Consider the following 26,470-nt stretch of genomic DNA (forward strand, 5'->3'; position numbering starts at 1 on the left):
TACAATGGAATATTACTCAGCCATTAGAAATGACAAATACCCACCATTTGCTTCGACGTGGATGGAACTGGAGGGTATTATGCTGAGTGAAATAAGTCAATCAGAGAAGGACAAAAATTATATGGTCTCATTCATTTGGGGAATATAAATAATAGTGAAAGGGCATAGAAAGGAAGGGAGAAGAAATGGGTAGGAAATATCAGAAAGGGAGACAGAACATGGAAGACTCCTAACTCTGAGAAATAGGGGTGGTGGAAGGGGAGGAGGTGCAGGTGTCCCAGCGTTTTGTTGCATCTGAATCTTTGGGGTAAATCCCCAACAGTGCAATTGCTGGGTCGTAGGGCAGGTCTATTTTTAACTCTTTGAGGAAGCTCCACACAGTTTTCCAGAGTGGCTGCACCAGTTGACATTCCCACCAACAGTGTAAGAGGGTTCCCTTTTCTCCACATCCTCTCCAACATCTGTGGCTTCCTGCCTTGTTAATTTTCCCCATTCTCACTGGTGTAAGGTGGTATCTCATTGTGGTTTTGATTTGTATTTCCCTGATGGCAAGTGATGCAGAGCATTTTCTCATGGGCGTTGGCTCTGTCTATGTCTTCCTCTGTGAGATTTCTGTTCATGTCTTTTGTCCATTTCATGATTGGATTGTTTGTTTCTTTGCTGTTGAGTTTAATAAGTTCTTTATAGATCTTGGAAACTAGCCCTTTATCTGATATGTCATTTGCAAATATCTTCTCCCATTCTGTAGGTTGTCTTTGACTGTATCTTTTGCTGTGCAAAAGCTTCTTATCTTGATGAAGTCCCAATAATCCATTTTGGCTTTTGTTTCTTTTGCCTTCGTGGATGTATCTTACAAGAAGTTACTGTGGCCGAGTTCAGAAAGGGTGTTGCCTGTGTTCTCCTCTAGGATTTTGATGGAATCTTGTCTCACATTTAGATCTTTCATCCATTTTGAGTTTATCTTTGTGTATGGTGCAAGGGAGTGGTCTAGTTTCATTCTTCTGCATGGGGATGTACAATTTTCCCAGCACCATTTATTGAAGAGACTGTCTTTCTTCCAGTGGATAGTCTTTCCTCCTTTATCAAGTATTAGTTGACCATAAAGTTGAGGGTCCACTTCTGGATTCTCTATTCTGTTCCATTGATCTATGTGTCTGTTTTTGTGCCAGTACCACACTGTCTTGATGACCACAGCTTTGTAGTACAACCTGAAATCTGGCATTGTGATGCCCCCAGCTATGGTTTTCTTTTTTAAAATTCCCCTGGCTATTCGGGGTCTTTTCTGATTCCACACAAATCTAAAATAATTTGTTTAAATTAAAAAATGTGTATGAGAGAGGGAGAGAGAAAAAGTGGAAGGATGAGGCAAGAAGTGTTGAGGGGATGGTTGAGTTGAAAATATTGATATTCATATGAAAATTTGATATTACCCTTAACAAAGCTTCAGAAACTAAAGGCATTTACAGAGAGTCAAATTAATTAGAAATAGCCCTAAAACACTTACAGGGATTTAGTTTACAAACTAGGTGGCATTTTGAAAAAAATGGGGAAAAGACTAACTGTATTACAGGGATACACTATTACATACTTTTTGGCACAACTGACTAACCATTTGGGGAGGAAAAAAAGATGCATTTTTACCATTTTCTGCAGTAACTGAATTCCAAAGAGTTAAAAGATGTAAACAAGTGAAACCATAAGAATTTAGAAGAAAATATGAGTACATTTATTTATAACCTTAGAATGGAGAAGGCCTTTTAAAACTGGAAACAAATCCCAGGATCTACCAAGCAAATATGGATAAATTGACAACATAAAACTTTAAACTTTCTATATGCTAAGAAATAACCAAATCAATAAATAACATCAAAAGATAAATAAATAAAAATATTTTCTAAACAAATTGGAATATTTTCAAGATATAAGAAAATTTCCAAAGTACACAGGCAAATTTATTAAGAAAAAGCCAAGTAATCCAAAATTATGTAAAAGACACACATTTACAAAAACTGAAATTTCTAAAATATATCTGAAAGATATTCATTCATAATAAAATGAACTAAATCAGAATAACAGTGCAATATAATTTTTCACCAGATTGGAAAAAAATTAAGTTTGATAATACCCAGTACTGAGAAAGTTGAGAAATTGGCCTTTTCATTATACTTTTTTAGGTATATCCATTGATCAGTATTTGGAGGGTAATCTGGCAATATCTACCAAAACATTAAATGCACATAGCCTTAAATCCAGCAATTCTACTTCCACCTTAGAATTTATACCAAGATATGGTCACAAAAGTATGCTAAGATATAAATCAAGGATGCTAATTACAGATTTGTATATAAAAATAAAAACTGGAAATACTCTATATGTTAATTAATAGACTAACCAAAGAAATTATGTGCACCAAGACAATGGAATGGTAAGTAGCTATTAAGAAGAATGAGGTAGATCTTTATATGTTGTTATGGAAGAATAAAACACTAAGTGTGGAAAGCAAAATGTAGAGAGCCATGCATAGCATGAGCTGTAGTAAAGGAGTCTCTCTTCATGTTCCTTTTTTCCCCCTCCTGGCCTCCTCCTTTTCTTTTTCTTCCTTTCTGGAAATGCCCCCCAGTCCCCAGAAGCTCTTTCACTGGTAGCCCCTGTAGCCATTAACACTTTTCTTATTACATGTGCATCTTCTCCTTATTATTATCTTTTAAAATGGCAGAGTATTATTTGAGTGGTCAACATATAAACTACTTTTGTTTGGTTTTTTAAATATTTTTCTGTATAAAATACAAAATCAAAAAGTTTTTTTTTTCAAGAAAAAATGTTGTAGGGATTCATTTTGCAGTAGTAATAAGAAATGAAGCATTCTCTTTTTATCAAAACACTTCCACCTGTGTCTACAATAGACAGAAAAGAGAAAAAAGACTGCATTGTTCATCTGTCCCATGTAGAATGGGTGAACTCTGAGGACAACCCTGCTCCAAAGGGCATGATGCTAGAATGCCCTAACTTATCAGCTTTCTTGTTGTAAACAAGGTTTTAAACACTTTACTGCACACTCAGTGCTCAAGTGCCCCCACCCACACACACACAGCATGCACAAGCCTCCTTTCTCCTCAGTGCAAACAAATCTTCAATTGACTTATTTCACTCAGCATAATACCCTTCAGTTCCATTCACGTTGAAGCAAATGGTGGGTATTTGTCACAAACAAATCCATGTGCATTACCCAGAAATGAGTGAAATAAATGGCTGGAGAAAGGCATGCAATTTTTTTGCTCTGAAAATCTAATCTCCCTCATAATATACCGATCTCAGGGGTTAGAAGCAAATTAAGAAACCCCAAGAGCTCCAAGCCTTCTGTAGTTTCGAGCTCTGATCTGTTACTAGATGAAACAACAGAACAGGAGAGATTTTGTTGTGTCTCCCTCTAATCTCATTAAAAAATAAGAAGACTGGGAAGAGGCAGAGTGATCATTATCAGCCAGATAATGTAAGTGGAGAACTGTGTCACCACATGGGTTTAAAATATCAGAAAGGGGGACAGAACATGAAAGACTCCTAACTCTGGGAAGTGAACTAGGGGTGGTGGAAGGGGAGGTGGGCGGGGGGTGGGGGTGACTGGGTGGCGGGCACTGAGGGGGCACTTGACGGGATGAGCACTGGGTGTTATTCTGTATGTTGACAAATTGAACACCAATAAAAAATACATTTATTAAAAAATTAAAAAAAATAAAGTTTCCCTTGCTTTCAAAATGCTTATCTCCAATGAATCTACCTGTTCAAGCCATCTTTCTTGACTAAAGCTGGGGTAGTTGAGTTGTGGGAAAGCAGATCCCTAAATGCAAGAGACTGAGTTACTGGTTGTACAGCCTGCCAGCCCCTCCTGCTGCCTTCCACTGGCATTTCATCCAGGAAACCACTGGCCACATCATCTCCTTCCCAGTTCCTGTCATACAAGGAACCAGAAGAGGTCCCAGACTCTGCCCCCTGGCCTTGATACATAAAGAAAAGCATAGCATACTTTCACTTTATGTTGTGCATTTGTATGTACCCACACATTTATTCTAAGACTAATCAACTCTAGTACATGAGAAGCATCTAATAAATTATTAAAACAAAACAAAACATATAGCTGGTTTAATTTAACTTTAGCTATTACATTGGGCTGATAATTCTAATAGAACTCTATTTGTCCTTTGGGTTTTTCAGAATAGAGCGAAGTAAATTCCCCAGTGTCTGAGGGTAGCACAGGAAGTGTGGAAGTCACCTGGGATCTCAGAAATCCCTCTGACTTGCCCAGAGCTGGTCCTAGTTCAGAATCAACACATATCTGTGTCCTCCATGATTCCCCCCACAGGGTAGGTTGGCAGAAATCAGGCTGGTAGAAGCACAATGTTCAAGGCCAACTATCTCTCTCTCTCTTAAAATGTAGGAACAGTGTAAAATTGTTTCTGCCATGTCCGGTAGAGGAAAACAAAATCTGAATTGCAGAAAAAAACAGCAGTTAGGTTTTAAGTTTTAGTTTTGTTTCCTTTTACCAATTATTTGAATGAATCTAGTGAGTGTGGTTTATTACTATTACTACTTTCAATTTAGGTTTATAAACAGGCAAAAGCATATGCTGAATTTTCATGTAGACTCTCTTGGCAAGTGACATGCAGGCATGCAACCAACTGTACAGGTCTTCCCCGGCAGTCCTGAGCCAACCTGACTTCTCTGAAGGGCTCACCAGACTTTGGAAAATGGGAAAAATGACCTCTTGGTGGTGCTGGCGACCCCATGGACCTCCCAAGAATATCAAGTAGACCATCTGAGAGGATTAAAAAAAAAAAAACGTGCTGAGATCCTATTACTGAAAATAACAAGGTAATTCTAATTAATATGACTAGCAGCAAGCGCAACGGGTAAATCAGCATCCTCATGTCTAGTGTGGCTGTGGGATTAGCACCCCAATTCTCCCCAAGCCAATGGCATCGCCTATCTGTGCTTTTCCTACATGCTGGGGATCAGGACCAGGTTAAGCAAAGTCTTTGGATACTGCCTCGACGAAGTTTGGAGCTGACATCAGGATGCCGATGGTGCAGATGATGGTGAAGACGGAAAAGGCCATGAGACACAGGCGGTCCACCACGCAGGCCGCGAACTTCCACTCACTGCAGATGGCATCACTCTCGTCCTGGCAGCGGAAGCGGTTGGCGATGTATCGGATCTCCTCTAGGATCTTGGCCAGATCCGGGTCTCCCTCCGAGGGCTGCCCGCCATGCAGGAGGTGCTCGTCGTGCGTGGGGGAGCAGGCCATGCGGCCACACACGACACCGGAGTCGGGGGTGGGGGCACAGTGCACACCATCCAGGCCACGGAAGCCGATGTAGAGCAGGTTGCCATTGGTGGTAGGCGGCCCTGCCACTGCGCTCATCTCCACACTGGCCAGGCTGCAGCGGCGCTGCTTATGCTGGCAGGCTGGCCGCACCTTGTCTTCCCCCGGCCTCTTCATGCGCAGGAACCATGCGCACCAGTTCAGAAGGATGACTCTGGTCTGGGGAGACAACAGGGCAGTTAGGGGTGGACAGGAAGTGAGCATCAGCTGATCCTGATCCCAGCCCTACTAGGTGGATCCTGGGAGTGACAGGCCCCCACCACTTCCCGGGTGAGCCTACACAGGCAAGCAGTGCCAATGCCTTACAATGGTTGAGTCACATGTGAGCCTAGAGTAAATCAACGCAGGAAGTCATCCTACAGATGAGCTGAATTCTCAGTGGCAGACAGGCTGTAGTCTCAGGGCAGACAGGCAGGAGGAGAGGGGTAGCTTGCAGAAAGAGCCCTGCCTGAGCTGTGTGAACAAGACAAGTCACTTTCTCTTTCTAGTCTTTCCTCATCTGTAACTAGCGTCCATCATACCTAAGTGCCAGTGAGGTACCCTGGTATGTCATGGCCCTCTTACAGGAGCACACCCCTGGAGATTTAAAATTGTTTCAAGGGCAACCCTATGATGCCTATCAGATGCTGCATGATACCCTAGCTTGGGGCAGTTCAAACTATAACATCAGGTCCCTTGCAATGATAGCATATCACTGCAAAGCAGGTTTTTGTTGTCCTGATCAAAAGCAAGTGCCAGGGGATCCCTGGGTGGCTCAGCGGTTTAGTGCCTGCCTTTGGCCCAGGGCGCAATCCTGGAGTCCCAGGATCGAGTCCCACGTCAGGCTCCCGGCATGGAGCCTACTTCTCCCTCCTCCTGTGTCTCTGCCCCCCCATGTCTATCATAAATAAATAAATAAATAAATGTTTAAAAAACAAAACAAAAGCAAGTGCCAAGAACGTCAATGTGGAACAGAAAATGAGGGTGCGTGTGCTGTGCCAACAGGTGCCAAGTGGCCTGTCATAGGTACTTATTAAGTCGTTTTGACTAAGTAATAAAGAAAGCCATTAGGTATTTCTTTTGCCTTAGGGGCTATGAAAAAAATCCTTGAGACACTGAAGGTGCTGTGAACCAGGGAAGTTTGGGAACCTTCAGCCTGATTCATTAGGCTGCAGTGGAGACTAAGATGATATGCGGGAAAGTACTCGGAAAAATGTAAAGCAGGAGCTGGCAGACTTATGGACCACATAATAAAGTCCATAAGGCCTCTTATGCAACTACTTAGTTCCGCTTATAAAGTACAAATTAGTCATGAAAACATGTGAAGAAGCAAGCGTGGCTTTTTTCTGGTAACATTTTGTTTGCAAAAGCAGCTCACAGGCCGCATATCACTGCTGGGGCCACAGTTTGCCAATCTCTGGTTTGAAGTGCTTTATCAACATACATTGCCTACTTGCATAGAAGACACTGGAGAGAAATCATTGAGATTTCTTATTTTTCCCTCTAATGAAAAGAAAGAGCCATGTGAGGCCATGATCCAGGTCAAAAAAAAATTTTGTAAGCTTATTTAGACAAGTATATGAAAAGTGTGCCCTTTCCCTGAGATTACCCAGATAATGGTTTTAATTTTGATTTATGATTGTGGGTGAATTCCATGAGCAACACAACAAATATGTTTCCCACCTGCAAGTACAGGCAGTAAGTTGTGAAGTTCATGTCTGTAGCACTTTTTAATGGCATCTTATCAGAGATAACTGCAGTAGACCAGTCTGGAGACAAGCAATGAAAAGAAGGTGAAAGAGCAAGTTCACTGCAGCTGTAAAGAGAACTGGGTGATGGGCATTAAGGAGGGCACATGATGTGATGAGCACTGGGTATTCTAGGCAACTGATGAATTACTGAACTCTACATCTGAAACTAATGATGTACTGTATGTTGTCTAATTGAATTTAAATTTTTTAAAAAAGATAACCCTTTGTTCACAGCAGATAGCATTCTATATATATGTTGCCCACACCCTATGGACAAACCTCCAGAGCCTGGAAAAGCCTGTCTGCATACCCAGGAGGATTTTCCATGATCAGTAAGGAACAGGAACACATGGCCTCACATGAATCCAAAGGTCAGTCTGGCCTTCCACAGGAGTCTCAGAATACATGCCATCTCACTTGGGCCTCTCAGGGGCTCTGAGTATAATGAGTATATGAGTGAGTATAATGCCTCCACCCATTTTACAGATAAAGAAACGGAGGCTTCAAAAACCGTAATAAATTGGTTCAAGGTCTTATTGTAAGCAAGTCACCTATATCTTTAGGCTGCCACTGCTCATGTAAAAAAGTCTATGAAGTGTTCTTCAAAACTCCTGTGACTTTAGCCCATGCCCCACTTCAAAGGCACTGGAAGATTGGACCAGAGCTCAAAGGAATACATTGGGCAATGAGTGCGTCTTAACCCAGGGGTAGCTGTACACATGGAGCGTGTGTGTGTATTGGGGGAAAGGGTCTGTGCATACCCTGGAGCACATTTCAAGCTAATGTGATCCACACTACCAAGTCTATTTTTAATTCCATAGCCTGAATTATTAGCTTTCAAGGCTACAGCATCTCAAGAGATGAAATGATCCTCTTGGCACTTATCAAACTGCTCATGACCTCTTCTGTTAGGTTATGGTTTTGTGGTTAGCTGCATAAATGTCACATAAAGCCACGGCACCAGCAGTATCTTCTTCATAGAAACACATCATAATAAAAGTCCTTTGGAGGCTGTTTATGTTTCCAATACACATATAAAGAAAGAAAAATGCAGTTGGCTCCATATATTGAAAACGAGCAGTACAAGCTTCATATTTCATTTGTAGCCATTGGTTTTAATACACGCCTGTGCTGATCGGTGAAAAATTAGGATATGCTTTTAATTAAGATTTTTTTCTGGACGGTAAAGTATTATCAGGCCATTAAATATGGTTTTGTGTCTTCATGTCTTAAACATAAATAATAATATGTGGTGTTAGTTTTACACTTGCATAAACAAACACTTGAAGGATAATGAAGAAATTACTTAAAATGACTATCAGTATTATTGTTGGAAGCACAGTGAGGGGCAGGAGCGAGAGCAGGATTTCCTTTCCTGTAATTTACTTTTATTTTGACTTTTGAAACGTGTCAATGTATTATCTATTTCAAATGGAAGCAGGGTAGACAGTGTGTCAGGGTTATAAAAGTCAGATGACATTGTAGGTGAATGTCTGCCAAAGTGTCCCAGCTTTTAATGGGGGGCTCAAAACAAGCCCACAGACTGCAGTGATGTGACATGTGTGGGAGATAGCACCATTTCTGAGAGCTCACTCCACTGCTGATGCAATGAGCTTTGAGAGAAAGTCCTTTTTAAGTGTAAGCATTTGCTGTGGAAAAGAACCCAAGAGAACACAGTAACTTGGTAAGGTCATTTTTTTTATTTGGATCTTTCCTAAGTTCACTTTTTGGTAACTATAAATTGTTGCATAATGAATATTTTTAGAAGGCCTGGGCACTCCCTGTTCCTGGAGGTTATAAAATGCACCTTACTCCTTGCACCTGCATGTAGCACGTTGGTGAGTCTTATACTCCCTTCTGAACTTGGATGCAAGGCTGTAAGTCTCCAAAGCAAACAGGCTGTTTTGACACAAGAGGGCTCCTTTAGCTCCTACCGTCCCTAGGCCATGCTCTCTGGGCAAGAAGACCAGAAAGTTTGCAGGGCCCAAGTAAGAATCAGGGGTGGGAAGCATCCCTCCCCTGCCTTGGGTAAGGGGTCCCACTATGCTGAGGTGAGGAAAGCCCAGGCCATGTTTGACCCTAATCAAGGTTTCCCGAGTCTCAGATGAGGATAGGCATACAGCTTCAGATACTGGACTCCGAAGGAGCACAGTATGTGGTTGGGTAAGCATCCACCCACATCTCAGTGCATGGTGCTAAGCAGAAGCTGGGAAGGTGTGTGGTGTTCCCTGGGCTGATACAACAGGCTGTTAGGTTCAATTGTTTATTTTTCATCCTTTTGCTTTTATCCTATCCCTCTTCCCCACCGGTAACCACTAACCTTTATTTTATAGGCCTGTGGTAAGATGACATTCCTACATGAATTGACTACATGTATTATTACATGGCTCACTCTCCCTTACCCTTTCACTCCTCATTCTGTTTAAAAGATCCAACCACATGGATGAGTGCTTATGTCGTCTGTTGCTTTCAACCACTGCACAGTTCTCCACAGTGTATTTGCAAAAAGTAGTTTTATAAACACTATGGTAGCAAAATATACAGAGTGGTCAGTATGTGAACCCTGTTCTGGAACATCAGATTACAAGTGAACAGTGTCATGGACCCCTAAAAGCATGCTCATCATAACTATCCTTTATACAGAGATAATGCAATGATGCAGAGAAGTGAGGAGGTATGGGAAGTACTGCTCTTTGTTTAGGAAGTACTGCTCTTTGTTTAGGAACACCTAGCTGTTTGTGGGTTTTTAAAATAGACAATTCATCCATGGAGCCTCCCCCTGGGGACGGCCCCTGACTTCCTGTGGTGAAGGGCAGAGGAACGGACCCACTTGGGCATCTTGCCACCGTCAGGGTCATGGTGGTGATACTGCAGCACAATCACTGTCACGACCACAGAGAGGCCCACGATGATCATGGTGCTGGCAAAGTACTGGGCTGCAGAGACAAGAGACACAGGGTGAGACATGGGGCCTCCATGGCACAAGCATCACAGTGTGGCAGGCAGACCCCAACACCAGTCTCTCTGCCTGCCTGCCTGAGACTCAGTGGCAAAGCCGAGAGCAAGGTAAGACCACCTCTAGGCCTGCAGACCTCCCCCCAACATTCCCAGCAAGGAGAGGCTGTCCTAGAGCAAGGAGACCCACTTTCCCATCCACACAAGCGGCCTGGCCCAGCTACTACCCTCTGTGAACTCTGTCGGCCTCCTCCTTCAGTGAGGGTTAACAGTGCTTCATAGGATTCTGACAAGATTATTCCCAGGAGAAAAGTGTGGACAGTTATGGAAACTGAAAACACTGGGGTAGTGAGGGTGTAATCCTCATCATGATAACTGTAGGCCAGGGACATGCTGGAGGCAGTGATGTGGAAAGGGCACACCTGGGCATCACCAGAGGGATACCTAATTACTGTGGAAAGTGAGTCTGGTCCCATCTAATAAGAGCTAGGAGGAGATGTTAGTTGTCTGAGGAAGATGTGAAAGTGACTTTCGCAGCTGAGAAGTTTCAGCTCTTATGGGTAAGGATGCATTTTTCTCCCTTGGCCCAGGTGAGAAGCAGCATTGAGCATCTGAAACAGCTCTCCCCTAACCCACTACCCCACCCATGAGTTTAGACATCTATGAGTTTAGACAGGCTACTCAGGCTGTCTGGGCCTCGATTCTTCACCAGCATAACAGAGATGGCAATGCCTTCCTTGCAGGGCTGGTGCAGGAATGAGAAATTATATGAGCCAAGGATGTAGAAGAAGGCCTAGAAAAAGGAAGACATTCTTTGATTGGCAACTTTGATTATTAGACCTTCAGTGTGGCTTTCAGCTCCAGGGGGCTGAGCTCTAAGAAGAGAATATCCCGGTGTGGAGGCTAAGTGCATGGCCACACACTTGGTTAAGAATGCCTCCTTCTCTCCAGGCAGGAAGGAACTCTCTGTCCCCCATGGGAACCAAGAGGTACCTATGAAAAGCTGCCAGAGATGGACATTTGAGACTTCAAGTTAGCACCAGAAACCTCTAAGAAGTGGAAGGAGAGTGAACAAAACTGTGACTGCTATAGGTTGAGCTGTGGCCTCCTCAAATGCATATGTTGAAGCTCTAACCCCTGGTACCTTAAAATATGACTGTATTTGAGGACAGGGCCTTTAAAGAGGGGATTAAGTTAAAATGGGGTCCTTAGAGTGGGTTCTGATCCAATCTGACTTGTGTCCTTACAAGAGGTGAAATTTGGATACAGAAAGGAGTACCAGGGATCCACCCAGAGAGGAAAGACCATGTGATGGCACAGAAAGAGGGTGGTCATCTACAAGTCAAGCAGAGAGGCCTCCAAAGATATCAAACCTGCTTGCACCTTGATCTTAGACTTTCAACCTTCAGAACTGAAAGCAAATACATTTCTGTTCTGTAGGCTACCCGATCTGTGAAATTTTATCATAGCAGCCTGAATAGATTAATACAAAGACCTCTGGAGGTATCCAGGGTCAAATAATCTCAACAACATCAGAGGCCTACAGCATCCCATCTTTTTAGACATGGGCTAAGCATCAACCATGCCTTTTTCCCACTGGATCATTAGTCAAGGCAGGGCCTGCCAAGTGCCCTGTAGAAGGTGCTTTCCTTTGCAAGTCTCTATTAAAAGCATTGTGTTGGAAGACAGGAAGAGTGGCTCAGACCGTCAGGTTGAAACATGGTTCTTTGCCCCCTGGATGGTAGTGAGACCCACTGATAGGAACACCCACCAAGGCTTTTAACACCAACAGTCTCTCTCTCTCTCTCTGGCCAAAATATGACACATTAAGGGAACTCACAAAAAAAAAGCCTTGGCCTCCTATTTTGTGAAGCCTAGGGGTATCTGTGTATGATAAACAGGCTCCCTTACTCCTACCCTCCCTTACTAACCACACAGGTTGGCCCTCAGGTGGCATGGGCCAACAGAAGTAATCACAAACTCTGTTCTTCTTTCTGAACTCCATCACCAAACTGGAGTAGTGATTTTCATATTAAATCTAATATCCACCGTTAGAATGTTTCCTTCCCATTCTTAAAACTGGCTTGGGGGTCTGGTTCCCTGACCAGGAGCAGAATCCTGGCTATAGTGTAAAGAGTACCAGATCCTGACCACTAGACCACTGCGCACCCCTCTGCATGTTCTTGCTTATTCTAATCCAGGGAGATGCATAGCCACAAATGATGCTATCTCCTATTTTGGCCATTCTGCCCTGGGCAGGAGGTCATGCTTTATATCTGTCTTGGCCAAAACATATTTGTCCTGTTTACATTTTGTCGCAAGCTTTAACTTTATCCAGAGACATCGAGGTATCTCAGGAAACAAGGGCCAGGAGTTAAAATGTGAGCCCTTCCCATTCTGACAAAGGATTTGTAGAAAAACAATAACTCAAGCTAAAGAAACAAATCTCTAACAAATCTCAAAGAAAAAAAAATCTCTGGCTGCAGAACAAGTGTGAAGGGGAGAACAATGGGAAGAAGGGTACATTTCTGCATCTTCAAGCCAAACCACAAATCTGGACTCCTTGCATTCCCCTTATATATGCCCAGGTGAGCAGAGGCCATGGTTCACTCTGAACAGTCACAGCAAGTCACTCCCTCTGGGCATGTGGCTGTCCAGGATATAGACAACAGGTTTCTGCTCTGTGCCTGTGCTAGGAAATTCTTGGCACTCTCTAAGCCTATGTCTTCAAGAGAGGCCTGACACTTGCTTACCTATCAAGGGTACCGAGTCAGATGTCGCAGGCATGATCTCAGCCACCAGCAACATGAAGACCGTAAGAGAGAGTAAAACTGTTATCCCTAAAACATAAACACACAGCAGTGCCTGAGACAGAAGAGATGATAAGGCTCAATTCCATCTAACTGTGCCTAACCTGAGATTCAAAGAACTAGAGAGGTGTGGAGGAGGGGTCAGTGACATCCTGAAACCAAATGCAGGGTTATCTGTATTTATGGGCATGGCCATTTTTCTGGGGACTGTTCACATCATTTACCAGAATCCCAGATGGAGGTAAGTTTGGGAACGAGAACTTTAGAACAACAATACACAAACGGTTACTGAACTTAACAGAAATATCTCTCATTTTCTTAATTATATTAGGATTGAGAAGTAGTTATGTATAGCAGGGAGAAAAAAAAATGCAATCTGAAAACCTGACTTATGGTCTTGATTTTGCTGCTTACGAGCTATGTGACTGTAGATATGGGTTTGAGGATGATTTCTATATGTACTAAACATGATCTTTAGTAACTCTTTAAGATGTTGAGAAATTAATTTCACCATTCTAAGTATTAGTTTTCTTATCTTCCTGTTGGATAATTGTAAGGAATTACCCTGTGTATGGCAATATACAGATTAGCAAACTAATACTAAACTGTTGCCTGTCCATAACGAATGCCAGCCAGCTGCCACCAAGAAACAGGATGGGGTGGCAGGAGAGAAGAAAGTAAGGTACCTCAGGACAGAACCCAGTGGTCTCTTCCTGGGCATTCCTATCTTCTGTGGAAGATAAAAGGATCCTACAGATTCTCCAGAGGGCATGGGCATCTAACATGGATGGGCATCTAACATGGAGTCTAAATCAGGAGCCCACAGTCTCGGGGAGATGCCCTGCACTGGGAGGTCAGTGTGTGATGCACCAGGCAGGCTTTGCAACATCTCTGCACCCAAGCCATGACATGTCCTGCACTGTCCACAGTGATCCCTACAGAGCTGACCTCACGTCAAGGCCCTCCCATCCTGTCTCAGACTCCTGCCCAAGATCAGGACACTCACCCAGGGAAATCTTCTCCCCTGAATCTGCAGGGAGCAAGAAGACAAGGAGGGCTAGCGCAGAGATAAGCACACAAGGGATGAGCAGGTTGAGGCCATAGTAGAGGGTCCTGCGGCGAATGGTCACTGTGAAGGTGACATCTGGATAGGGCTCTTTGCAGCACTCATAGAACTTCTCACTCCGCTTGCCTGGGATTCCTCCATGAGTAGCAGGGGAAAGGAAGCATGTCTGAATAAAATTACCCTGCTTGTTTATTTTAATGGGTATATCACACAAACAACCATGGAGTTTGTTAAATGCTAAAAAACAAACAAACAAAAAACACCTGGGTAATCAGTGTTTGAATAAACTTTCTTTCTGGTTTATTAGAGCTATTCAGGAATGTCTTAATGATCCTGGAGCAAATTGGGGGAATTTTTTTAATGAGTTGGAACTAGATGTGGTATGTAGTGAACATCTGTGATCCCCTCGATATTCGTATGTTGAAATGCTAACCCCCACAGCAATGATATTTGGAGATGGAGCCTTTTAGGGGAGCAGTGGGATTATTGCCTTTACAAGAGGCCCAGAGAACTCCCTACTCTCTTCTGCTACATAAGAATATAGCCAGAAGACACTGAAGACAGCCATTCAGGAACCAGGAAGTAGGCCCTCAGCAGACATTGGATCTGCCAGTACCTTGATGTTGGATTCCCAGCCTCCAGAACTGTAATAAATAAATTTATGTTGTTATAAGCCACCCAGCCTATTGTACTCTGTCATAGCAGCCTGAAGGGACTAAGACACCATGATTATAAATAATAATACACTATAAGCTTTAGATTATTATAAATGTAATTATTGTTTTCTATTTAAAATCATCGAATATAGGTTCCCATGAACTGCAATTTTCTGTCCAACCTGATTTTAGGAATCGAATGGACTCTAATAGTACAGGGACACCTATACCAGCAATGACTTGTTTAAATAGCTGCACGTTTCTCATGGAAAGCCCTGAGTTTTCTAATTGTTTTTTGTTTCTTATTGTATAGCTCTTAGTAAATTATAGAGATTGCTGCAGGGTTCAATAAATGCTGACACTAAAACACAGAGTGAAAAATCCCTAACTTTTAAAGCCAGCACAGGAATAAAAGTGGCTTCCTGCAAGGTTGCTAGTCTCATGTATTTTCTGGGCTTACCCACAAGGTCCCATTCTCCATTTGGGATGTAGCCACTGATGTCTGCCTCCTGCATCTGCAGATCCAAGGACCACCCTCCATAAGACCAGGACCCAAACTTCAGCTTGCACTGCTGCACATCAAAGGGGAACCAGCGCACATCGATGTAGCAGGAGCTCTTGAATATGCCTATGTGGGCAACAAAGCAGTTGGAAAACTGATATGGAAGGGGACTGAGCTGGGCTTTAAATACATAGCAATCTTACACTGCTGGTGGGAATGTAAACTGAAAACAGTTTGGAGATTTCCATAAAAATTAAAATAAAACTACTATATGATCCAGTGACCCCACTTCTGGGTATATATCCAAAGGAAACAACATCACTATCTGGAAGAAATATCTGCACCTCCGTGTTCATGATATTCACTGCAGCATTATTTGCAATAGCCAAGGAACGGAAACAAGCTAAGTATCAATGGATGGATGAACAAAGAAAAGGATTATCAAATCACACACACACACACACACACACACACACACACGGACACAGACAAAATGGAATACTAGTCAACCTTTTAAAAAGATGAAAATCCTGCCATTTGCAATACTATGGATAAACCTGGAGGGCATTATAATAAGTGAATTAAACCAAAGACAAATATTGTATGATCTCACTTACATGTGGATTTTGGAAGAAAAAAAAAGCTAAACTCATAGAAACAGTGAGTTGCCAGGGGGCTGGGGAGGTGGGGAAGTGGACAGGGGCTGGTCAAGGGGTACATACTTTCATTTAAAAGAGGAGCAAGTTCTGAAGATCTAATGTACAGCATGGTGACTCTAGTTAACAACGCTGTATACTTGAAATGTGCTAAGAGAGTAGAACATTCTCATGAAAAACAAAACAAAGCAAAACCCAACCATGGGAGGTAAAGGATGTATTTATTAACTTGATTGTGGAAACCATTTTACAATGGATATGTATATTAAGTCAGCATGTTGTGCACCTCATTACATTTTCATTTGTCAACTATATTTCAATAAAGATGGGAGAAATTTTTAAATAAAAATAAGTAAATAAATACAGAGCAATCCCTTGAGTTTCTAACCTCATATGCTGTTTATAATATGCAGTGTCTATTCCTCCTGGAAATGGTAGGCAAGTTAAATGATACATTATTTTTTTGATATTCAGCTTGTCTTTTTGGTCAGTACCTCAGGCACACATTGTTCTGGCTCACCGGTGTTCCCTTCAAGAAGAGGAGATGTAGGCTCCTGGGCCTTGAGATTGAGTGTGACTACAGAGGCCTTCAGCCCCTCCTCCTCCTCCAAACTACAGGCAGACCTGTCCAGAACAAGCTTGGTCTTTTTGGAAAGTCTCTAAAGAGGAAGCTCAGATGAAGCTTCATTTGTCTTTTAAACTTCAAAAACAATACCCACCATGTTTTGTTGAAGACTATTCTAAAGGATTTCTGGGCAAAGAATTAGAAATTCTGTAAACTTGCTCATACCATGCCTATGCATCTTTAAACTCCAATAAGAGAAAGTAAAGAATGTAAAAAAAAATCCCAGAATAACTGATAAAAATGATGAAGGGTTTAGAAGCAGAATATAAAAGGGTTTAGAAGCAGAATATAAAAGGGATGTGTCTATGTGTGTATGTGTATGTGTGTGTGTTTGTGTCTCTGTTTAGTGAGGAGCTGGGTGTGCATTTCCTTAGGTTAAAAATTGAGAAAAAAGGGGAGAGGGTGGGAAGAAAAAAAATTGAGAAAAAAAAATACAGGGGCACCTGGGTGGCTCCGTCCATTAAGCATCTGCCTTCAGCTCAGGTCATGATCCGGGGTCCTGGGTTTGAGCTGCATATCAGGCTTCCTGCTCAGTGGGAGTCTACTTCTCCCTCCCCTTCTCCCTCTGTCCCACTCCCCTGCTCATGTTCTCTCGCTCTCTCTCTCTCAAATAAATAAATAAAATATTTTTAAAAATTGAGAAAACTCTTGGTTATCTAGAAATACATGTGGAGGATAATTTTAACTCATGTAGATTCTAGACTAAGAACAGAACAAAGACTGATAGGTTTAAGTTGAAGACAGTGCTTGGATACAAGGAGCTTCTAATGAGAAGGGTGTCTTCAACCTAAGACAAGCTGGAGGTGAATTTCTGGCACGTTATGGAGAGGAGGACAGATAAACCCCCTCCAGTAACTTATGCCCTTGGGCTTCACGAGGTCCAGACAAAGGCCTGAAGGCAGGAGAAGGGACAAAGAACTAATGGTTCCTCTCTTCTGGGGACTGGGTCAGTGCTCTGTATATTTCTACTACTAAATTAAAAAAAAAAGAATGAATGGAGGAAGGGATTCAACAGCCTTGCCAACACTAACCCTCACGCCCCACAGCCAAGCTGGGGAAGTTTAAAAAACCTTCCTGCCCTTTCAAGTTCCTTTAAGTAGATATGATGTACATCCAATGTTCATAGGGAAGCTACAGACACTGCCCTCCCATTAATGGGCTAGATCCCCCCAAACCCACATGCTTGTAGAAAATGTAACTCTAGGGGCTCCTGGGTGGCTCAGCAGTTGAGTGTCTGCCTTCAGCTCAGGTTGTGATCCAGAGTCCTGGGATTGAGTCCTGCATCGGGGTTCCTGCAGGGAGCCTGCTTCTCCCTCTGCCTGTGTTTCGCCTCCCTCTGTGTGTCTCTCATGAATAAATAAATAACATCTTAAAAAAAGAAAAGAAAATGTAACTCTACCTAATTGAATTATTCCATTTCTACAAAACAGCCAGAGAAGGAGAATCTCTAGCGATAGAAAGTAATCAGTGGTGGCCTGGGGCTTGTAGTGAGGTGGGGCTTAACTGCAGATCATCAAAAGGGATCTTGTTGGGGTGATAAAAAAAATGCTCTAACACTAGATTTTGGTAATGGTTGTACAATTCTGTGAATTACTGAAAACCACTGAACTGTGCACTTAAAATGGGTGAATTGTATGATATGTAAATTGTACAACAAAGCTATTAAAAAATTAAAATATGAAATAAAAAGAAAGGTAATTTCATTACCAAAGTCTCTATTTCAAATCTTGCACCCAAAGCACCTTTTTTTCTTTCGCTTGTGCTTGGTTGCTTGAACAGAACAGCATCCCAGATAAGTTCTACCAGACCTAGGGCACACGCTGGCTGCCCCAGGCCAGGAGCTCCCTTAGGCTCCTGCCAGTGTAGGGGAGACTGCCACACCCACACCCACAGCACAGCATGCCCTGTCCTTCCAGGCTCCTGGAGCCACAGAGGCTGGGACACAGGAATGAAGCACAGAGGGGACTGCTGTACCCAGGCAGCCTGGAGCTTAGAAGGGCTGCTTCTTGTAGCTGAAAATAGCCTCAGCCTTCAAAACAATCTGCAGCACCATATTCTTGTATACTGATGACCACCGGAGATTGTTTTCTAAAACAGCCCTCATAATAGAAATTGCAACTTACAGGCTAGGGAAGAAGAATGTAAGTGTGTGTGTGTGTGTGTGTGTGTGTGTGTGTGTGTGTGTGATGGAAGACTCATCCCATAGCCTCAGTCCCCTAGGGTCCTGCTGTGTGGCAGAAAGCATGCTTGGCCTGGGGGATGGGTGAAGGAACAGGGGAAGTAGCAAGGAAGCACATGCTTTAAGGCAGAAAACTGAAAATCTGTGTTTCTTCAGTCCATACAAACATTGGGAGGTATTTGCCTTTGATGGGTTTAATCACTCACTCGTGCATTTATGAACAGATGGGCCAGGCACCTGGTTGACTAGTGGTGGTTCTATGGTTTGTAAACACACTATCTGCCCACAGGATGCTTATCATCTGCTAATGAGAAAGAATGTGTAAGCAACAAGTCAGGAGACAAGGCCAGCTTTGCAGTGTACTGTGAAATGAAGGTGTGGGACTGGGATTTACTGCAGCAGAAATGCTCTGGTGTGTGTGGTATGTGGGGAGTGTGGTTGGTGCTTGAATGAATGTATGTGGATGTGTGTGTAGGAGATAGGTATGTGGGGTGTATATGTGAAGTATGTGGTGTATAATGTATATGTGGTGTGAGGAGGTTACTAGGTATGTGAATTTGGTATGGTGTATGTGGTGTATAATGTGTTGGTAGGTGTATGGATATGGTATAGGTGTGTGTGTGGTGTTTAGTGTATGTATGTGGGGTGTGTGGCTACTGTGAATGTGTGTGGATATGTGTGTGGAAGGTATGTATGTGGGGTGTATATGCGAGGTATGTGGTATAGGTGTGTAGCATGTGTGTGGTGTATAGTATGTGTATGTGGGGAGTGTAGTTGGTGTGTGAATGTGTGTGAATATGTGTGTGGAGGGTATATGTGAGGTGTGTGGTATAGCTGTGTAATGTGTGTGGTGTGTAGCATGTGCATGTGGGGGGTATAGTCTGTGAATGTGTGTGGATGTGTGTGAGGTGTATATGCAAGGTGTGTGGTATAGGTGTGTAGCATGTGTGTGGTATGTAGTATGTGCATGTGGGGGTATGGTCAGTGTATGAATGTGTGTGGATCTGAGTGGGAGGTAGGCATGTGGGTGTATATGTGAGGTGTAATGTGTGGGGGTGACAGGTATGTGGATATGGTGTGAGGTGTGTGTGTGTGTACTGGTGTTGAGGTAGGAGTTGGCTGAAGACTGCCTGGGAGCAGGAAATTAAACAGTTGCAGAGGGGGAGATAATCCTGGAAAACAATGTAAAAAATATCATGTATAAGATATTTAAAACTACTAATATCTGCCTCACAGCATTAAAACCCAGGTTCCTCATGCTCTGTATTATTCAGTGAGCAGTCCAGGGCCCAATGAACTCAGAGAAATGAGGAGCTGGTGGGAAAAAAATCGATCCCAGGAAGCAGTTAACCATCAACTGGTGGCAAAGAAGAGAAGCTCAGTCAGGAATAAGGCACTAATGAGCCCCACTTTGAAACCACTTGCTCTTATATCTAACACACAGGTACTTGTTAATGCACATGCTCAAGAAGCCAGCAAGTCCAGCATCGTGCCCTCAGCACCTGGGGAGCAGAAACTGCCAAGATGATACGTGGTCTGGCGGGAGGTGAAATGGCCATTGGAAATGGAGTAGGGAAGTGCCAGGATGTTTGGCTTGCAGGCTGTAAGGAGAACCAGGAGTGATCCGCTGAGGGAGACCTGCTTTAGCTGTGGATTAACTTTAAAGAACAGTTGGCACACAATAAGGACATATAACACACATTGGCAAAGACCCTTTGAGCCAAGACAAAAATAAGGAAGATGGCATTGTCATGTTCAGGAAACATTTGTGAACACAGAGGGGAAGAAAGCAAGAAGGGTTGGGTGTTAATGAGGCAAAGGATGCCCACCACTCTTGTGAGCATGTCAGGACTGATGCCTGAACTCACTTCAACTAACTACAGGAGGACAAAGGAAGTGGATCTTACCTGGAGGGAGGTACTGGCAATGCCCAGAAGAATTAACTAACACGTTGGTGTGGAATGTGGCATCGAATCGCTCATCAGCACTAGAAACATGAAAAGGATTTCATGAGTCAGCACTGCCAGGCGGTGGACTCCCAGTGCCCTTAGGTCTGTCCTGACTGCAGCTAGAATGGCTTTGAGAAGTACTACTCGGACGTCTGGATGGCTCAGTCATTTAAGTATCTGCCTTTAGCTCAGGTCATGATCCCAGGTCCTTGGATCTAGTCCCACATCAGGTTCCCTGCTCAGCAGGGAGCATGCTTCTCCCTCTAGCCCTCTCCACTGCTTGTGCTTGCTTGTTCTCTCTCTCCTTCTCAAATAAAATAAAATATTTAATTTTTTTAAGTGCTATTCTTCATCCTCAGGTCATGCCAACACCATTTGCAGCTGGCCTGGGAGATCTTCTCAGAGCACAGGTTGGTAGCAGCCAATGTCCACCCCCACACACACCCATTTCATATGCACTGTTATTTTCATATGCACATAAAACAAAGTTTTCTTAGCCAAACTTAAACCTGAAGACAATTTCATTGGACATCAGCAGATAAAAAATTTCTCTCTATATAGGAGATAAAGGGTGGGTAGAGGCACTCTGTCATTGACAGCCCCATAAGGGCAGGGATTTTGACCCACTATCTTCAAAGCTCCGGTTCCAGCCTCCTGAATGCATCTAACTCTTGATTGTACTTAACCAATGCATCTTGAATGACTGAGCTGCAAGCACCGGAGGTTACTGGGCACCAGCAGAGCCCAGAGGCATCCTGGGTTCCATGGTTAGCAATGACAGGAAGGAGGGCAGGTGAAGAGAGCAGAATTAGGTACAGGTTTTAGACAGTTGCACCCTAGCCCCCTGTGTGTTCATGTTCAGAACCTCCCACACCCAGGAGTTACCAACTTGAATAAAGGGGGTGGGAGGAAGATACAAAACAGGAAAAAAGAACAATTAAAGCCAATAGCCCTTATTATCCACATCTTTTATCTTCTGTATTCTGATGCTTTGCTGACCCTGGAGAAACTGTCCCCCCTACCCGGCCCCTGCCAGGGTGGCCAGTTTCTAGAAATAGGAAACAACTTGCTTACCAGCGCATCTCTCAAATACAAACCATATAATCCAGAGCCTATACCCTAGCCATCTCCTTTATCAAGGTCTCACACTCCAGCCTTCTCTCCCTCGTCCTAACAACCTTAAGGCCAGGTACCAAACAACTAGTGACAGCCCCTATGATCCAGAGCCCACTGAAATTCTTCAAACTAGCCAATCCTAACCCTGTTCACCCTGTCTTGCCAATTCCAGTCCATGGAAGCCACAACAATGGCTCTTTTCCATCCAAGATGATGCAATCAACAAAAGGAATAAAAACTTACTCCTTAAAAAAGTAATATCCTCACAGAAATTCAAGAGGATACTGCATTGAGACAAAACGAAGAGCAGTATGAAAGTTAAATATGATTTATGAAGTAATTTTTTATCAATAGGTGGGAGGTTTGGCTGAGAAGAATCACAGAGATGACATGTAGGACAGAGATGAGGCAAGCCTCCAGAGTACAAGACCAGGGGAACTCACTCAACAGAGGCTGGAGAGACAAGAGGGCAGGAAACTAGCAAAGAAATCACACAGAGAAATGCTAGAGCTGAAAGATACCAGTTGAACATGAAGGCAAAGGGAGACGCTTTCAAGAATACTAAGGCCTCAGAGAGTTTGTGTATATTTAACGTATATTTTCTTGGTCATAGATTTGAGGATGAGCGCTAGGAAAATGAAGGTGAATACTGAAAAAAAAAAAAAAGGAAATAAACTTTTGGACTACACCTAGGGATCAAGATAATGGATTTGCATGATGAGCTATGCAGGGCTTAGAAAAGGTGGGGTCTTACAGGAAGACATGAGGGGTCTCTGAGGAGAGCAAAGTAGAGTTAGAGCAATGGAGAAAACAAGATGGGAAACATTATGGATTCTATTAAGGACACATTTTTTTTCTTAAGTTACCATAATAAGTAAGAAAAAAAAATCAACCAGAAACTTCAGGGGAAAAAAAAAACTATACAAAAAAGTCAGAGTTTGAATATGAAACAAAAATGTGATGAAGTGCAGAGGAAGAAGGAAGGGATACATATGAGGCTGCCTTAAAAGGATAATCTTTTGAGAGGAAGGACATATACCTACCTCCTTACTTGCAAGCACACAGTGAGAAGGAGGAGGAGGCAGGCTCAAGATGCAAATATCTTTGCTTGACTGTGGTCTGTACCCAACTGTCTCAATGAATCACATGATAAACAGTGACTAGGAACAAAATAGCTGAAAAGGTGGATCTTCACAAAATCTCTCTAGATCATACCATAATTTGCAAACTAGGTTCTCTGGATCCGTAAGATTTTCTGGGTATGCTCTGGAGTTGATTCCATAAATGTAAACTTAGATTGTGTAAATGTTGATAGTGTAAATGTTGATTCCAATATTCTCTTTTCCTTGTATTCTAAAATGGTAACACAAGTCCAAACACACTCAAATGACTTCTACAAAATTTTAACTTCAAACTAGAAAACCAATGGATCAATACATGTGGCTCATTTAACTCCTCTTTGGCTGAAAGTTAAACTAAAACGTCTCTTTCCATGCCTGTGCCTGTATTTGAACCTCTTGCAAATGAGTCATCCAGTAAGATTTCAGTTTTGCACGCTCTTTTTAAAGAAATCCACATTTGAGCCTCCAATTCCAGCAAAGAACCTGCACCCTGCTGCCCAGCACAGAACTGGCACCTGTTCCCACCACTGTAGCTGCAACAACTGAAAGTGTCATGTGATGCATGACACAGGATGCATAGTTTTGCTTATTTTAAGCTTGGGTTTCTTCTTGCTGATTTTTATATTTATAACAAAGACTATGAGCATCTGTTAGATCAGTGACTTAATTCTGGAAAGAAAAAAAAAAAAAAGAAGAATTCCTCCAAGCTCTTCCTCCACACATTTGGATCAATTTAATTGAAGAGACTCTTGAGATCACAAGACAAATGAGTAAAAACAAGATAAAAATCTGTTTCCATTAACAACAGTTTACCTGTGTGACTCACTGATTTCTAAACAGTTAAACCAAAATAGAATGGGGAAAAATCAGAGGGGAAGACAAACCATAAGTGACTCTTAAGTCTGGGAAACAAATTCAGAGTTGCTGGAAGGGTGGCAGTAGGTGGGGGGATAGGGTAACTGGGTGATTGCATTAATGAGGGCACATAATGTGATGAGCACTGGGTATTATATGTAACTGACCGAATTACTGAAAAGGACATCTGAAACTAATGATGTACTGTATTTTGGCTAATTGAATTTAAATTAAAACAAAACAGAATATTGAGAGAAACACAACTGTTAACACTGTTATCTATATCAAAATTCAAATCTTAATATTCATTTTGGCAGTTTTAGGGTTCTTTTCTATTTTATACATAAATGATATAAAAGCAAACTGCTATAATAATTGTATGCTAATACCGCTTTATTGGCTTTGGCCATTAGAACTGGAGATAAAGTTTGTTTGTAAAAGGTCTCTATGGCTAAAGGCTGAGGCTGAACACAGCTGAACATGGCAGGGGATGAAATCCCCATGACCAAACTGCCATGACACAGGAGGTGAGCATCAGTACTGTTTGTCTCATGGACTATGTGCGTGCAGCAGATAGTGACCATGAGGGCGTTATGATAACACCGATAATCATGGGAGCTGTGGTGGGCCCACAGAACTTGGTTCACTCCTCTGCTCTGATGTGCATGTGAAACTTTCTGCTATTAAGCAGTCTGAATATATATACTGCTTATGTACTTAAGACATGATGTACCCTCTGAGTTCTTGAAGACTCAGGCACCTGGCAACCTCATTCCCTTTGACAGCTCCTCTTTCCAGCTGCCTGGGTCCTTGTCCCAGGGCAGACAAGCTTCCACTTGATATGGGGAGAACTCTAGGAGCACCCCCACAACCAATGGGGGAACAAGGGCAAGGGGGCTTTGGTCAATGAAAATTGACCATGGAAAGGAGGCATATTTAGCCCAATTATCCAGAGTGCAGATCCTACAGTCTTAGTGTGGTGGTCAGGAAGAAAAGGCAGCTGGCCAGGTCCTAAAGATGAGCCTAACTCCAGCAGGTGGAAAGGAAGGTTGGTACATTCCCCACAGAATGCATGGTCTGATTACATACCTGGAGGTAAACTAGACAAAAGGAAGCTTCATGAAGCTGTGGTTTGCCTGGACACTGGGGTGGAGTGAGGTGTTGGCCTAACACCTTACCTTAACACTTACCTTAGCAGTAAGGCTAGCATCAGGCTTGGAAGCAAACTAAGGGTGGCCATGCCTGTGGGACCCAGGGTTCAATGCTTACAGAATTAATTGCAAGCTGTGCTTTCAGAAGTCAGTGAAGGCACAGGCAGGCAGAGGTGAACCTGGGGATCCTGGGATTAGATTTCTTTCTGTCCTCCATCCCCCTGGCTGTTTGGTTCCACCCCTGGCTCCTGACCTGGGAAGCAGAACCTCTGAACCCAGTTCAGTGCAGCCTTCTGCTCAGCCTGCCTGTAGCACTGACCCCCACTGCCAATCATGGAGAAGCTCAGTCCTAAGCCCAGGAAAAGAAGGTGACCATGCCATTCACAGAATCACCTGGCCAAAACCCCGGCTGTCAGTGCCCCAAGAGAGAACAGGATGACCAATCATCAAGTAAGCCCAGAAAGACCAACTCCCAACAGGACACATGTTCACTAAACTAAGACTTTGTGTACAGGTAATACTGAAGGATTAGGAAAAAAAATCCAGGGTCACTGTGCTGTACTGAAGAGGGCACTAGGTGTGTGGTCTCATGATCACTCTAATGAATAAAGACTCATGTGCAGCCCATCCTGTCTCCTCTGAGCTCACATCATCCTTGAAAGAGAGACAGAAGAGCAGAAGAGAAGAAAAATTATCTCAACTGTTCTCACCACAAAATGAAATAATGATTATGCAATTTGATGTGATAAGGTGTTAGATAATGCTAGAGTGGTAAACATATTGCAATATACACACAATTCAACACACTGCACACAGTAAACTTACATAAGGTTATATGTCAATTATATCTCAATAAAAGTATTAAAATAAAAATATTGGAAGAAAAAAAGTAAAGGAGGAAGATAGATCCAATCTATCTCAAAAGATCTAAGGTATCATTTATTTTAATCTTTTTTGGGGGGGATACCACAAAACTTTTCTTTTTTTAATAATAAATTTATTTTTTATTGGTGTTCAATTTGCCAACATACAGAATAACACCCAGTGTTCATCCCGTCAAGTGCCCCCCTCAGTGCCCCTCACCCATTCACCCCCACAACCCGCCCTCCTCCCCTTCCACCACCCTTAGTTCCTTTCCCAAAGTTAGGAGTAAATGTGGCATATGTATACAATGGAATATTACTCAGCCATTAGAAACGACAAATACCCACCATTTGCTTCAATGTGGATGGAACTGGAGGGTATTATGCTGAGTGAAATAAGTCAATTGGAGAATGAAAAACATTATATGGTCTCATTCATTTGGGGAATATAAAAAATAGTGAAAGGGAATAAAGGGGAAAAGAGAGAGAATGAGTGGGAAATATCAGAAAGGAGACAGAACATGAGAGACTCCTAACTCTGGGAAAAGAACAAGGGGTAGTGGAAAGGGAGGTGGGTGGGGGGGTGGGGGTGACTGAGTGATGGGCACTGAGGGAGGCACTTGATGGGATGATGCTATATGCTGGCAAATTGAACTCAATAAAAAAATAAAAATAAAAAATAAAAGAATTTATTGCTTTAAAAAAATTTCTTCAAAGAAAAACTAGCTGTCAAGACACCTCTGATGTAAGGTACATCCCGATGTCAGAGGGAAAAGAGACTATTTACAATAGATTAATTTGTTTCATAAGAAAGTAATGAGTCCTCTTTTTGGATATTTTGATTTAGTTCTGCATTTTA

General features: G+C 42.7%; 1 protein-coding gene across 4 annotated transcripts in view; it reads right to left on the reverse strand.

The window, feature by feature from the left end:
• Positions 1–1,703: 1,703 nt before the first annotated feature.
• The window catches only part of CHRNA7 (cholinergic receptor nicotinic alpha 7 subunit), a 128,424-nt gene continuing 103,657 nt past the window's right edge, over positions 1,704–26,470 (reverse strand). For 3 of the 4 annotated variants that reach the window (XM_041753782.1, XM_041753780.1, XM_041753779.1), the window contains 6 exons: positions 20,464–20,543; positions 15,055–15,222; positions 13,879–14,175; positions 12,816–12,902; positions 9,934–10,043; positions 1,704–5,536 (listed from right to left, as the gene is read on the reverse strand). In XM_041753782.1, the coding sequence (XP_041609716.1) occupies positions 5,018–5,536; positions 9,934–10,043; positions 12,816–12,902; positions 13,879–14,175; positions 15,055–15,222; positions 20,464–20,543 (1,261 nt within the window). In that variant the 3' untranslated portion in view covers positions 1,704–5,017. The remainder of the gene's footprint in view (positions 5,537–9,933; positions 10,044–12,815; positions 12,903–13,878; positions 14,176–15,054; positions 15,223–20,463; positions 20,544–26,470) is intronic. The other variant, XM_041753781.1, reaches the window with a different exon arrangement.

Source organism: Vulpes lagopus, chromosome 4 (genome assembly GCF_018345385.1).
Source record: "Vulpes lagopus strain Blue_001 chromosome 4, ASM1834538v1, whole genome shotgun sequence".
Classification (NCBI taxonomy): Eukaryota; Metazoa; Chordata; class Mammalia; order Carnivora; family Canidae; genus Vulpes; species Vulpes lagopus.